The sequence below is a fragment of the Argentina silus genome (genome assembly GCF_951799395.1).
Source record: "Argentina silus genome assembly, chromosome: 1".
NCBI classification, from domain to species: Eukaryota; Metazoa; Chordata; class Actinopteri; order Argentiniformes; family Argentinidae; genus Argentina; species Argentina silus.
In genome coordinates, this window is record NC_139655.1 from 4,707,470 (window position 1) to 4,723,482 (window position 16,013).

At 43.8% G+C, this 16,013-nt stretch overlaps 2 protein-coding genes across 2 annotated transcripts in view; both read right to left on the reverse strand.

The window, feature by feature from the left end:
• Positions 1–1,767: 1,767 nt before the first annotated feature.
• Positions 1,768–2,811, reverse strand: LOC310813338 (C-C chemokine receptor type 3-like; the record flags this gene model as incomplete). Its single annotated transcript, XM_083682268.1, has 1 exon — positions 1,768–2,811. The coding sequence occupies one exon, from the start codon at positions 2,809–2,811 to the stop codon at positions 1,768–1,770; it is 1,044 nt and encodes a 347-aa protein (XP_083538394.1).
• A 527-nt stretch (positions 2,812–3,338) lies between these two features.
• LOC310804065 (uncharacterized protein) overlaps positions 3,339–16,013 on the reverse strand; it is a gene marked incomplete at its 5' end in the record, with an annotated part of 28,460 nt that continues 15,785 nt past the window's right edge. The window contains 14 exons of the mRNA XM_083669155.1: positions 3,339–4,722; positions 5,286–5,363; positions 5,498–5,689; positions 6,318–6,372; positions 6,478–6,624; positions 7,040–7,072; positions 7,234–7,278; positions 8,441–8,476; positions 8,826–8,897; positions 9,403–9,456; positions 9,804–9,857; positions 11,234–11,287; positions 11,463–11,507; positions 15,208–15,261. Of these exons, the coding sequence (XP_083525281.1) occupies positions 4,532–4,722; positions 5,286–5,363; positions 5,498–5,689; positions 6,318–6,372; positions 6,478–6,624; positions 7,040–7,072; positions 7,234–7,278; positions 8,441–8,476; positions 8,826–8,897; positions 9,403–9,456; positions 9,804–9,857; positions 11,234–11,287; positions 11,463–11,507; positions 15,208–15,261 (1,110 nt within the window). The 3' untranslated portion in view covers positions 3,339–4,531. The remainder of the gene's footprint in view (positions 4,723–5,285; positions 5,364–5,497; positions 5,690–6,317; positions 6,373–6,477; positions 6,625–7,039; positions 7,073–7,233; positions 7,279–8,440; positions 8,477–8,825; positions 8,898–9,402; positions 9,457–9,803; positions 9,858–11,233; positions 11,288–11,462; positions 11,508–15,207; positions 15,262–16,013) is intronic.

The following is a 16,013-nucleotide window of genomic DNA, read 5'->3' on the forward strand; positions in this document are numbered from 1 at the left end:
GCCAGGACAGTGAAAAGCGGTGACCGAGTGGCGCGGCCGCTGCATCCACGTAGAGGCGGCAGTGCCAGGCGGCCAGCTGAGGTGGAAGAGCGGAGTGATCGTGCAGGGGTTTGGGGTCATGTGCGGCTCAGGTTTTTTAAAATCCAAATGGAGAAACCCAGGTAGAAACAGAGATTTCAACATTAATGACTTCTTTCTCACACCCTACATAATGGTCATACAGAATACACTCCCTACCATAACATGGTTATGGATTGCCTACGAACCACTGCTGCATTTTGTCTAGCATCGCCACGATAACAAAACGGGAAACATGTGCGTGAGTGTCACCCTTCTCATGACACATGTTAGTCAATTCTCCTTTAGTTCCCAGCTGTCTCTGACTGTATCATCAGCCTCTCCCATTTGGTCTGTTTCTGACCGTGACTCAACCCCACTTCCCCTTCGCTTTGTTTCTTCCCACAGCCATTGGTGAGAAAAGCATATTCTTCTTGTATCCCACAGATTTCCAGAAATAACACGATTGCATGGTGATAGAAACGACTTTTCGAGACAGTGTGTGCACCCAGGGTGGGTTGTGATTTTGATGTGTCTCCCCTAAGCTGTTTTGGGTTTCTGAGGCTTTAGATTGGGGTTTGTTTTTTAAGCAAGGCTGAGGAATTGGCTAAAGCATCCACCTACAGGGTGTTAAAGCAATTTTCATGCATGTGTATATTTACTGTTGTCTATCATTTTACTTTTACTTTCCGTTTAGACCCCACATATGTGGCGATGCCAAGGAACCACAGCCCCTTCACTGTTAACACCTCCTGGGTCTGACATCTGAGAGAATTTGGTAGGCGTAAGCGAGATGGTAGTTGCCCTCTGATAAGTGAGGTGAAAATGTGACCATCTTGCTGACACGGTACCTGTTCAGATTCTTACAGATCTTCACAAGTGTCTTGGAAGCATTGATTTTTAAAAAACGATTTTCAGTTTTGGAGCATAGTATTGTGAAGTCCAGAGATTAACTGTGTAGTGTGGCCTTCTCCACTTTAACACCAGCTTAATGCACTGAAGCTGAAAAGAGGCAAAATAGCAACCCTGCAAGAATAGAATGACAGCAGGATGAATGTGTTTAATATATGCTATTTAGCTGACTCTTTTATCAAAAGCAACTTAAATGGTTGTGAGTGCATACATTTTTCAGTATACAAGGTCCCAGCGGGAATCAAACCCACAACCTTTGCATTGTTAATGCCATGCTCTACCAATTGAACCACAGAGGACCACATTTTCCTGACTATAACCACAATTTTCTACATCTGAACCTTATTTGGCTAGGCCAACATGAAGTAATGAAACCTATTGAAACACATTGCAAGGAACAGACAGATATACAGTAGCAAGTGAACAAATATTTAATTTATTACACATATTTCTACAATGTACACTAAACATAAACACTGTGTACAACATGAAGCAAAAAGAGATCAATGAAATAGCAGAATCTTGCAGTTCACATCCTAATACTGAATGAAAAGGGCTTATAAGATATAGATTATAAGATATATAAGCACACGTTTTAAGATGGAAATTGAGATCTGTGTACTGTTTGTTCACACTGGCGACAGGCTACACATATTACATATCTTATCAAGGGCCCTAATGTACATTGTCATGTCATCCCTAAATCTGCCTCCCTGGGCCTTCTGGCTCCCATATCAGACTGGTCCCACTCTAAATGAATAACCACTTTTAGTGCTTTATGATGCCTTTGTAAACCCTTTATAACATGGCATCTGTGCACCCTCCATTATGAGTCATTCCTCCAGTAGGAGGGCTCTTGTGAGACAATGACTTGCTTGCGTGATTGACTGAAGTATGGTTCTTTAAAAATAGCATGTGCCTACTGAGCAGCTTACGGAAATGGTTCTGGAACTTTCTACCCACAAAGGTATAGAAGACAGGGCTGATGCAGAAATAGAAGTAGGCAACATTATGGGTGACATGACCCGCATAGGCAAGGGTCTTCTTTTTCTCACAGGTGTCGGCGTAAGGTACCAGCATCTCCACCACATTGTAAGGTGTCCAGCAGCAAAAGAACAGCAGCACTATGAAAAATATGAGTCTCACTGTCCTGAACTTTGTGACCACCCTGGAGGAGATGACCGTCAGCGCTATCCTGACGTAACAGTACACAATAACAACAAGGGGCAGAAGGAAAAACACCACTAACTGGAGGTATTGCCAACACTGCCCCAATAACATTATATCAATCCATTCAGGCACAGACAGGCCAAACTCCTCACACAGTCGTTCCTGGACGTCAGATTGAATCACGTTGAAGAGCAGGAGTGGCTTTATACAGGCCAGGAGGCTGATGCACCACACAGCCACGGACGACACCACAGCGTACCTCGTCTGGCGCAGTGTGGAGGCTGCCAGGCAGTGCACCACAGCCAGGTACCGGTCAAAGGTCATCAAGGTCAAGAACAGGATCGAGCTGTAGAACCCAAGGAAGTAGGCGCTGCCCACGATCTTACACATGGCCTCCCCGAAGATCCAGGAGCCCTGGTGGTACACGCCCCAAAAGGGCAGGCTGGACATGAAGACCAGGTCGGACACCACCAGGTTGAGCAGGAAGATGTTGGTAACTGTGTTGAGTTTTTCAAACTTGTAGATGATATACACGACCAGGCCATTGCCCAGCAGGCTCAGGGTGAAAATCAGGTAGTAGAAGGTGGAAAACTTCGCCCCAAAGTCATTGTCAGCATCTCTGTCACACAGTCCTGTTGGATCGTAAGTGTAGTCAGCATAATCTGAAGTCATTGCCTCCTCAGCCAAAGTGTTTGTTTCCATTGTTGGTCGTTTTCTATCGATCTGCGAAAACATTTTGAAGCTCTCAAACAATTTGTTTATATTAACAGATATGAGAGGAAAATATGTATTTATGCAGACTTACCCAGAATATTTGGCTGGAGTTTTTGCTTGTAGCAAGTGAAGAGTAGAGTTGCTCAACTTACGAGTAAGCCTCCAGTCTCACTCTGACAAGTCATCCTGGAAGGAGGAAATGCACTTGTGGTGTGTGTGTGTATGTGTGTGTGTGCGTGCGCGTGTGCGTGTGTGTGCGTAAGTGTGTGCGTGTGCACATTATGTATGTGTGGGAGAATGAGACAGATAACTACGGCATCTGAGGGTAATCTCCCTCACTGAATCAGAATTCAGTCTGCTCCACCATTTATGAACCAAAGTAGCGACAACATACCTTTTCCTTGAACCAAATATAAACCAAGACATGAGAGGAATAGGGATGTTAGTTACACATCCTGCATTTGTACAGTATTAAAGCCACTGACTCGGGAATAGTGTTTATTCAACATTTACATTACCAATGGGCTTAGCAATACAGTGTGATATTTCACAAGATGAAAGTCAGCAACAAATGCAAAAAATGTGAGAATTAATGTGACAAAAAGATTGTTCTAAGGGGAAACCACGTAATTCTACGCATGGTATAGGGACCATTATCACATATCCAGCACAACCAATTTACCATTAATACCTGGTGATTTTTGACAGTTGGTTTTACAGATAGAAACATTGATATCATAAAATACATGGAAGCATATGAAAATATATATTACAGACATATTGTAAAACCTACCAAAACGTATTTAACATAGTCTGTCATCTCCCATAGCATATAGCACCTGTTATTAGGATTAGAAATAGGTTTGGTATATGGTATAGATCACCATCTGTAATGCGGAGAATTAAACATAGAACAAAAAAAATAAAAAAAACATAGAACATTTGAACATTGAATAGAAGAGCTATGGGTTATCTCGGATGACCCAGACCTAGAGCAAGTTTTAATACAAAAAGAGAACAAATAACACACAACTTTAGATTTTTTCCTTGAGAGTTGTTCCTGAGGTTGTTCCATTAAATTTCAATGCCCCATCCCCATATTTGGTATGGGTTTTTTAAGCACAAAACATCTGGTGAATGAATACAAAAGCATGAATACTAGAGTACACAGTTTTCATAGATGGGAAAGAGTACAGTTTTGTTTTCATAGATGGTCGAGTGATGTCAAGATAGGCCCACGTACAGGTACATTGTTGTACTATTTCGCCTATACACTGTTACTTTACTATGTAGCCCACCCTGGAATTATAAAACACTTTCCACTGTTATATGTCCAGCATGGAGGTAGCATTACAGTACCTAAGGCAGTGCAATATGTATAACATTCCTCTTTATCCCCCCCAAAAAACAGATAATAAATACAAGGACCTGATGATTCCTTTTGGGATAATCACCCCTAAACAAGTCCAAACCTAAAGTTGTCTCTGACCTTCCCTAAAACCTTGGCTTCAGGGACCATTGCAAAACATAAGCATACATGTTTTGCTTGTCAGTAAACTTTCCTCTGGACAGCTGAGTGCACTTCCACATGCCTTAAAGTATGACGTCACATTATGACCCAACATTGATGCTCCTCCACGAGGGCCTATCCAATGGCATATTCTGTCTAATGGGGTCATCAGAAGTTGGGTCCTTTGCTGAAGCGGTCGTCCCTGAGGTTGTAGGCCTGGTAGCACAGGGACATGTCACACACTCCCGGTAGCCCAGACGAGCCTCGTTTACCAGGCACTCCTGGTGTCCCAGATTTCCCAGACATCCCTTGGGAACCAGGATGTCCAATCCCGTCTGAACCCCGAGGTCCCTGAACTCCTGCAGCCATCAATGGGAAAGATAGCATCGGTTAACACCAAATTCCACAGAATTTACAGTAACACGCAATGGCATATGTGTCATGATTTTGTTAAAAGCTAAGGAATATCACACTCTCATCAACATCTGGATCCTGTTTTGGTTTTTGGTCATTACCTAGCAAATATAATTCTAATTAATTCTAAACATAAAAAAAACATAACTTGTAACTGGATTGTTACAAAATATCTTAGTACTGTATACTAGGTAAGTACCATACCAGCTAAAACAGGACCATACAAAGCATCATGAAAATCAATGTTGGTAATGGCATCTCACAACAATTGGCGCTGTCTGGTTATCGTTCTATGCTCTGGCAAATCCCTGTTGAAAAGCAAAGATCCTGTAACAGTTCCAGAGTCTTGGAGTGTTAATGGGGTGAATTAGTCATGATTAACCACTAACTGGCCCCTTTAGCCTGCTCCTTATCCCCAGATGTGATAAATTGAAGAAAACCTAATTAACGGCTACTTTATCCATAGTGTCCAAAGGCCATTACCATTGTACCATTGGTGTTAGCTCACCTGGCTGTCCAGGGGGACCCGGGGAACCAGGACTACCTTCTCCTTTGGTGCCTTTAAATCCTCTTGGTCCGGTGTCACCTGAAGATGAGTAGACATTCATAATCACTATGCTGTCTATGTGAGCAGTGAGCAGAGATGACTTTCTCTGCCTGAATAGAATTGTTATCCAGCTTATTGGATGTGTGTATACTTCTCATTCATAATCATCTAACCTTTGACCCCTTGGGACCCCTGCATGCCGGGGGTGCCTGGGTAACCCTGTGGGCCAGTCCTGCCGGGGTAGCCTGATGGTCCAGTGGAGCCCTTCAGTCCTGGAGCTCCAGTTTGTCCTGGGGGTCCCTTCACAGTCTGACAGGGCTCACAGCTGGGAGGTGCCAGGGACTGCAGCAGCTGGGGTAACTGGTCTGGAACACATCAATCAATCAATTAATCAAAAACATTTCTATGATTTTTTACAGTCTTGTTTCAGAGTGCTTATTAGAAGTGAGACCTAAATATAGCAAGAAATAGCAATAGCAAGCCTCAAGCAACAATGGCAAGACTAAACTTACATTACATTCCTCATGACATTTTCTTATCAGTACCAATAGACAATTCCTTATCAGTACCAAAATATGTGAATATGAGTTGATCTATACAACATTGAACAGTTATACTATAAACATATATATATATATATATATATATATATATATATATATATATATATATATATATATATATATATATATATATATATATATATTCTGCCACGCTATCTGATCATGTGATATTACATGGATGTGACTGTATATCCACTGTTTCAGCTTCCCACTCTAACCAAGGCATGCTCATGTTTGACCACAAATACAGAGGTGTCATATAAATCCTGCACCCAATTTTTATACCAGTGTATGTTTATGTTGTTTAATCCCTGCAGCACATAGTAAGCTGCTGATTCAACAGTGAATACGCCTTCAAAGCTTACTCCAATTGACACTGTCGTTATTGACGTCGCTCAGCCACCGTCAGTGGAGAGTGGCAGGTACTTACTCCGCAAGACATCGCCGCAGAGCTTGATCAAGTGTTCATCCGAGGGAGGCTTTCCCTGAAAGACACAAATAAGGCCAAAAAAAAGGTGAGCAGGTGTGAGTTGGGTGTTGGGGGACTGTTTTAAACAGTCGGCTTTGAGAGAAAAGGTCAGAAGACTCACAGGTTTCCCAGGATAGCCCGGCACACCCGGTTGCCCCGGCAACCCATCTTGGCCGGAAGATCCCCGCGGGCCAACAGCGCCGAGGTGTCCCGGGTCCCCTTTCTTCCCATCATGCCCTTTGAGGCCTGTGTCCCCTGTTATGCCTTTCTAGGGGTAGAGGAAGACAAATACTGTCTCATACACTGAACTATTACAGACAGAAGATGGCTTTATAGACGAGTAATAGTACTACAAATTGGCTTTATTACAGAATATCAACAATACAGAGGAAAAACACTCACAGAATTAGCAAATATGGCAAATGCAGCTATGGCAGTAACATTGTATAGGAGCAGGATTATTATCACACACAAAACTATTCCAAAGAGTATATAGAGTAGATGTATTTTTCCAAACCTAACTGTTACCGTGTGTTGTCTGTCTATGCTCTGTGGGTGTGATTTTAGAAGTCTCATGGTATTAGCTGTTCAGTGTTTACCACTTCTGTCGGTTTGACAGGATCTTGGATTCTGGTGTTAAATGAGACAGAATGGATTAGATGCGGCACTCTAATTCTACAAACCTCTCCTTTCCCTCCCCTGGGTCCAGCGTCACCCTGGCAGAAATGGAGAGAGAAAACTCTATATTCACTGTGCAGTGGTAAGAATCTAGGTACCTTAACAGCAATACTAACTCTAACAATACCTACAGGGAAAATTGTGACGCAAGCATGACCTCCACTACCACCCTGTGTTCTGGTGAAGTAACTGCACTCACCGGTGTGCCAGGGCTCCCAGGGTCTCCGTCACTGCCTCGCTCGCCCTGGAACAAGAAACAGTCAGGGTGGGGTTGTGGTGGGGGATGGGGTGGATGGGTGCGGATGGGGGTTGGGAGGGGGTTATTGAAGGGGACTGTACTCTCTACTAAAAGGTCATGATTAGCATCCCCAGCCAAGGGGAGAAGTGAGGAGAGACGCCATGGGTCTCATTGACCTTTAACAATCACATCACCTGAGTTTCCCTCTCTCTACCCATGCTGCTCTGCTGTCTGCCTGTATGTTTTCCACCCGCTGGGATTGGACAACTATAGGAAGTACGAATCAAAGCACAGACATAAGACGCTCTGCTCCGAATTCACAAGGCCCAGGGGGGAGGACTGAGATGGCGGGGAGGGGGGAGCTTTTTCTCTTCTTCCCTAAGTAAGTCGTGACTAGGACTCATTATTTCCCTGTCAGCTTGCTGGGAAGTTACAGTGTATGATGTACACATGAGTACATGCTCAATCATTACTGTGCTGTAGCCTAGTCATAACTGTTGCTGGAGCCATTCAGTTATGGTCCTCAAGGCTGAGTTTCTTCCCCCACGCCATCAGGGTCATCAACGATGACCCCACCAGTGCCCCCCTCAAGTCACTCACACACTCACTGACATCACATATGCACACACATAATCATCCATCTGCTGTTTATATTGATTATACTGCTTATACTGTTCATACTGTTTATACTATTTATACTGTTCATACTGTATATTTTTTAGTACTTCTATTTTATTTTATTTTATTCTATTTTAAAACTTATTGTATTGTTGCACTACTCTGTGGCACTGTCACTTTTGCATTTCACTGTGTACTTGTGTGCACGTGACAAATAAAGAATCTTGAATCTTGAATCAAGGGCTGCAGCACTGGTGATTTTCTTTTCTCCCGGCGTCAACGATCAATGTCAAAGATTAACCATGGAGTTGACTCACCCGGTGTTAACCCAGGTCTGAATCAGTCCCTGATTGACAGGAAAGAATGAAAGGCAAAATGCTGTGGCCCTCCCAAACTGTAATCGAACAGCACATTATGCCAAGCACGCTTTACAAGTCCACCTCTGAATAGGATCATCACGGGATAAGGAAAAGTAGGCTGTGTTAAAAAAGAATGACTATGAACCAAACAACTCCCATGTTGGGGCCAGACAATAATGACCATACAGTACCTGACTTCCTCTGGGGCCCGCCTCTCCATTCTCTCCCTGGAAAACAGCATGTAACATATGGACATGATGATCAACGAACAGCTGCTTGAGCGCACTGCTATAGCCTTCAGTATGAAGAACAACCTTTTAGTACATTCAAATGACACCATGTAAGTAAATATGAATAATACATAAACACGAATTATGCAAAGGCGTCAAAGTTTATGCTGTGAAACATGGATGAACAAGCTTCTGACACCCAGAGCCATGAGTCATTCATCAACCATTCTCTTTACAGCAACAGGACGTTTCATTAGGCTTTATAGACACCCCACAGGTCATTTGACAGTTTTGTTTTGTCTGATTTGTACTGTAGTAACACCTCCCACCCTCCCCATGGCCTTACCTTATGACCTTTGAACCCTAGCAGTCCCATAGCACCTGGCAACCCTGGAAACCCTGGCTCCCCCTGTGTGCCCTACGGAGGTGAAAGGTGATGAAGAGATAAACAGCTGGGCTGCGTCAGTCACCGTAGCACACGACTCAACAATAGTTTACCCTCCCTGAAACCTGTACCTTTTACCCTAGGACCAAGATTCCAATTCATACAGAATTCAAATGTGTCCTAGTCTTTACCTAACCTTATCAACCTTCACCAAAATAGTGATGTTAAAGAGACTGACATTTTGGTCGTTGGCATCTTGTGTTTGTTTTACATCTCATTCTCCATCCTGAAACATGACCGTACAATTATATAAACAGTTGGTCCAAAACTTTGGGAGTGTGACTTTGAGCAATTATTGCAGAATGAATAAAGGAGTTGCACAAGGATTGGCTAATATGGGTGGGAGACAGTCATGGAGCTGAGTCAGTCAGAGACGATACAATCAGCATGTAAAGGAGGAGGGAGGAGGACAGAAAGAAGAGAGAGAGAGAGATAGAAAGAGCGAGAAAAAGAAGGAGAGGGCCAGGGGGTCTTTCACCTTTTGGCCTTGCGGTCCTGAAGAGCCAGCAGACCCTCGATCGCCGGAGCTTCCCTGAATGCAGACATACAAACACAACTTACCATGCAAAACACACACCTACAGGCATGCACCCACCCACCCACCCACCCACCCACACACAGACACACTCTCTATGCTACCCCAGTCAACAGGAGCGAACTGACCCTTCCTTTTTGCAAAGCAATACAGCACATTCAAGATTTATAAAATAACACTTTCACCTCTAACATGATTTAGAAATATAAAGAATAATATAAAATATGAGATAATTACGACATTATCAGCAGCCCATTCCCAGAGCGGAGGAAGCCCAGCTCACGGGGGATGAGAGAGCCGTAGCATTATCATTTGCATTAATTAAAATGTGGGACTGGACAAACCTTCGGGCCATCTCGTCCACTCTCTCCCGGCGGTCCCACGGGGCCATGAGTCCCCTGAACAGAAGAAACAGACAGTTGGCTGGCGGCGCCGTGAAAGCATGCGTGACAGCTTAGTCAGAGTCACTATGGGAAAATGAGACTCTCAGGCCCCATCTCATTTCATTATGAAAAGACCGTTGAGTGAGGCTTTAACTCTTCCCCACCTGAAGACGTTGGGTCATAATAGAATAATACTGTTACTGTTACTCTTTGTTCATGTCAGGATTAATAGTAATGCCCTATATATTCTAATTTAGCTGTTTTATCTTCATTAATAACTTTATGTTTGAATCAAAATGCCACATAAGGTGGCCTGGGGTGGTGTAGTGGTCTAGCACCATGGCCTACCGTGCACACATATGCCCATGTCTCTATTCACTTTCTCTATCCAATAAAATCAAAAGAGAGTGGGACTGCCACAAATTTTTTTTTAAAATGCCACATAAGAAGTGCATGTGTGGAATGTAAGAGTGGTTATACAATGGGTTGACGAAAACAAGCATTGTGATTGGCCGAGAGCAGTTTGAAGGGTTAAATCAACTGTTATCATATTCCTACGCCAGAGTAGATTTGTGTATCACTTTCCCTTGACAACGTTTGTAGTTTTGGGAACTATATTTGTAAGCACAGGGCAGAAACTGCCAAAATCTATCACAAAATAAATACCCCCCCCCCCCCACCTACCCCCGGAACTTCTACCTCAGGTCTTCCCCCCTCCTCCTCCCCAGACCTTAGACCAGTACTATCAATCAACCATGTCAGAATTGTTGCTGTCGGTATAACAGCAATAACACACTCAAAGGATCTAGGATATTGGAACAACAGTGATGGTCGAACGCACTCGGCTGCTCCTTGTGCCCATGATCGCATTGCAGACGTTCTGATATCCACAATATAGCACACCCTTGAGTGTGTTATTCTTACATAAAACACATTAGAATTGGAAGGAAAAAAACATCATCATTGAAGCGGGTTAGATGTGCAGCTTCATTTGACCAGCAGAGGGCAGTAATCAAACACCTTATGCCTACATCTATGGCTCTGTAATAAGGGTCTGGCTATAGCCATGCTGTGGACCAGTGGACCTCATGTTGTGCCATGCAAATGAGTTAGCCCATGGGCTCTTTTTGGGCTCTAACCCTAACCCCTCTCCCCCCCCCCCCCCCCTGCACAGATAGGTAGAGCACATGGTCAACTGAGCATTTAGGGGTTAAGCGCCTGACATCAATATCACTACTTGACAACACAACTATTTTAATGTTCCACTGCAGCAAATGCATGCAGCAAATAACCACCAAATATAACCACCAAGTTACTGTCTGTGACTGAGTGTGGTTATTTAGTCAAAACAGAAGCCGGTTCTTTGTTGTAATGGAGATGTTGACACACACCTCTGGTCCATTCGGTCCCATTGCTCCCTTCTGTCCTGATGTTCCTCTCTCCCCCTGTCAGAAGACATGAAGACATCACAGAAACTATAGCAGTCTTGTTTTGCCAGACTGTACAGTCATACATTAGAAGAAGGGTGGAGATAGTGACTGCACAGAACCCAACTGATACCCAGTACAAGCCAGCCAATGTCACAACCTAACTGCCTCAGAATGCATTATGAAGCCTTACCTGAGGTCCTGTTGGCCCCGCCACTCCAGGAAGCCCACGGATACCCTGGTGATGACACAGCAGGTCAGATACTGTATCATAATCACACACTGAGTGACAAGATGACACAAGCTTAGTAAAGAAAAAAAAATCCCCAGCCCCTTCCCATCCCTCTATCTCTGTCCCCTAGCCTCCTCTCCTAGCCCCGTTCCCTACTGTAGCCCCATCTCCTAGCCCCATCATCCAACCTCTCCACCCCATCATCCAGCCTCTCCACCCCATCATCCAGCCTCTCCACCCCATCATCCAGTCTCTCCACCCCATCATCCAGTCTCTCCACCCCATCATCCAGTCTCTCCACCCCATCATCCAACCTCTCCACCCCATCATCCAGTCTCTCCACCCCATCATCCAGTCTCTCCACCCCATCATCCACCAACCTGAATATAACTGGATAGAGGTGATATGCTGGCCTTCCATTCCATTCTTACACATGTGAAAATGAGCCTTACTGGACAATGCTGTAGTGTTATCATGGGGAGAATAAAAGACTCTGGCAGAACACCTGTTGGAGTGTTTGCAGTGCATGGCATGGCATGAACAGGACCTACCATTCACCCATTAGAGAGAGAAAACTCAGTGAAGGACATTTTGAGACTTTCAACAGGAACATGTATATACTGTAGATGCTCCAGACTGATTGTTGTCTTTGTTTTTCTAAATTAGTCTAATAGATCCCCTTTTTCCTCCTGGTTTCCAATGGGGGGTCCTCCATGCTGGGTTCACCTCATTTACAGCCTGCGGGAGGGGAGGAGTTACTGATTGCACTCTGAGACATTCAGCTGTGTGCTGGGAATTCCACACAGGGACAGGGACATTTTACGCCCTGCCCTCTCTTTCCATGCCCGATCACTGGTGCCCTTTACTGGACCTAATACCTTTTGCAGAGGAGGATTTCAACGATCATCTCCATCAAATTATCCCTGTGACTCAATTGTAATTAAGTAATTTATCGCAGAAGAGAAGGTGATGGTAGAATTTAACCTGTTTAAAATGTAATTGGCTATTAAATGCCACTCTGATGCTGTCTGGATGAATGATGGACATTCTAAGAGGAACACTGCAAAGTGCATTTTAACCACCTTGCTTACCATATATATCTATCCAATACTTTTAGATCTACACAAGTGAATGTACTACAGACAGTCGGGGCTATGGACTGTTTCTGGACAGGGCCAGAGTATCTTATGATAAATAGAGGCCTGTTTCCTCCGTCTCAGGTGTGACGTATTGATACGTTACTATGGTAATATGACAGACACTTCCACCACACAGAGAGTGTTTTAAAGCTAGCGTTTTTTTGTGGTGAGTAGGCTACTGTCTGTTTTTACAGACCTGCTGAAAATACGTACATCTCCCGTTTTCTTCCGGAGGATTTCACAGTATACAGTAGCCTACCACGAGGAAGAATGAAACGTTGTTACTCTGGCCATGATCTGCCATGCAAGAGCATGGCATCAAGCAGGCGAGATTGCTGTTGTTTGCACAGTTGGAAAAGATTGAAAATCTAATCTAAAGTCAGAAATGGGTGTAGCTGTTATGTATATTGATCAAATAAAACTAGCGGGGATATCCTGAAATATGAGCGCAATATTTCTTGTGAAAGGAAAAAGTAGCTGGGTGTGATATCACATATTTCCCAAAACAACTAACTTTTCAAAGAAATGCACACAACTGATATGATCCCTAGGTGTGGTGGGATATTACAAAGCAGGCCCTGCATCGAACAGCTCCATTACTCAGAAATCTCTCAGCAGCACACCTGCATTCTCTCTCTCACACACACACACACACACACACACACACACACACACACACACACACACACACACACACACACACACACACACACACACACACACACACACACACACACACACACACACACACACACACACACACACACACCACTTCTCGCAGGAAGGAAAGAGCCCGCTTCCAGAAATACTCTAAACAATAAATAAAAACCTGAACAGAAACACTATCTTATATATCTGGCTCTCTCATCACCAAGCATCTACTGTCTGTCTCCACATAATTAACCCCCGAGAACATAACACCCCCACAGAGTGTCATACACCCTGATCATTTAGGGCTTGGGTTAGCCTGCGGGAGGATACCCGCACTCTTAGGGAGGGTGGAAGAGTAGAGGGAAGGAGAAGAGAGGAGAGGGGAAGAGGACAGTCCCTTTGATGTGTCTCGATGCTGCATGCTGGTGTACTTTAATGTCTCATTTGATCATAAGAGGCCTGTATTGAGGCGAATGGAGGGCCTTGGGTTTCACACTGCATCTGAAGAGAGGATTGGGGGCGGCCATGGCTACGGAGCAGAGAGTTTTATGATCGTAAAATGTGCTTCCGTCCATTTGTTTTTTCTTTTTCTTTTTTTTTTTATCACTTTTTTTTTTGCCGTCGCATGCAAAGAGCAGCTTGATTAGAGAAACTTGGAAGCTGCTGACTACTTTGTTTTCGAGGTAAGGGGAACTTCTTTGCACGCAAGGGTGTATCCTGGACTCTTGGCACTGGGTTTAAAGGCAATGGGGCTTTGCCAATCACCCTCCTTCCAGAATGGCATCACTGTGCAGTGTTTTACCATCAGAGTCTGGGAGCCAGTCTGTCACTAGGCCTGGCTGATTGAGTCAGACAAGCAGAACATACTGCATTCTATAAAGCGTGCATGTGGTTGACGATAATGACCAAACCAGGCACTCACACTTAACATGCTTGTTTACTACATGTATGGCTCAGAACTGTTACAGTTCACACCAAATAAGCAAAGTGTACAGTATTGTCTCTCTAGTTGCATCCAGTCATACACCTCCACTGATCATCTGCTGCATTTCAGTATAAGTCCTCCCAAGTGTCTATCATTGTGGCAGACAAGGATTAAGTTGAATGGAGCCCAGATGGTTCTGGTCCCACATCAAGACCACTGTGGGTTTGCAGAAGTTGGCTGCTACCACTAGCAGCAAACTAGCCTGAAGAAGCCCCAAGCCCCAGAGAGCCTCAACAACATCTGCTACACTCCTTCAAAAGCCAATTCTCCAATCTGAGATGTAGCTCACTCTCTAAGGGACCCATCTGAGTCAGAGATGTGTCCTTGTAACTCAAATTGTATGTTAACAGTGAAAGCTTGAGTTTATGTGTGCTTATCTCAAAATCCTTGCAGATCTTATCAATCTAAATCATAATCAAGATATTGATTACATCCTAATCAAGATGTTAACCAGGGATTCCAGTGTGTTTTGCAGCGGGTCTGGAACTGTTTCCAAGTGGTGTGTGGTGGGCGTATATCATGTGGTGAGGTTTGTAAACATTGTGGCTTAGTGTTTGGAGGGACACCAATATAAGGTTGGGTGCCTGCTTCCTAATTTATTAGGATTTATATCCAGAATCTTTATGAAGCCACTTATAAACCAGGAGCTGATTATAGCTGCTCTGTGCAAGTGAGATGACAGAAACTTGTTGGTTTCTCTGCCCTACATTTGTTACTGCATTCACTTTTCTGTGACCACCATTGGGAAAGCCGTGGGTTATATCTATTCAGAATGTGCAACTTCATGAACAGCAGAAAGCTATGCCTACATGTGTATTCAATGTTGTGACCTGCCGATGGACACACAACTGGTTGTACTAAGCAGCCAAATGCAGGAGTCTCAGTCCTCCCCGGTCCTGCAGAAGAAGCAGTTCTCTTAGAGCTGACTCACCGGCACCCCCTGTTGGCCATCAGTACCAGTCGCTCCAATGTCTCCTTTCTCTCCCTGTGAAAGAATACAAAGCAACAGCATGAGATCACCTCCATCATCGTATGTACCTTTAATACACACTAATTAATAATGTTGTTCAAACACACCATTAAATAAAGATGAATACACAACTTGTTTAAATTAAGTACAAAATATACAAAGTAATATATACAAACAAAGAATATACATAAAGTCACATTGAATTGGATTGGATCGTATTTTATCCCCAGTTCAAACAGTCAGGGAAAGTCACATTGGCTAACAGGGATTCAGATTCATCACTAAAATAATATTTATTCTTGACTCGTTAATGGCTCTGTCCATGTTTTTCGTGAAACCCATTATCCATGAAGCCCATTATCCATGAAGCCCATTATCCATGAAGCCCATTATCCATGAAGCCTTCTCTAGGTAGTAAAGTGCAGTGGTGGGAACTTATCCTTGTATGACCGCCCAGTCAGCATTATTCCACTGGACACACAGACCACTGAGCTTCCCAAGAGCATGTTCCAACCAGACCTGTGGCCTAAATCCGACCACAGCTCATCTGCTTCCATCTTAGCTAGGTCTTCTTTCCACAAAACACAATCTGTGAACACTTTACAATACCCTTCACTAGTCGGCCATTGGAAATGCTTGGATATGCTTATGAATGCTTAATAAATGTTTAGCATTCTTTTGGTTTTGTGCCTATACTTTAGGACGAAGACAGTAGTCCTTACAAGGTGTTTAAGGTAATACAGTTGAGTGGCCTACAGACAGTAGTC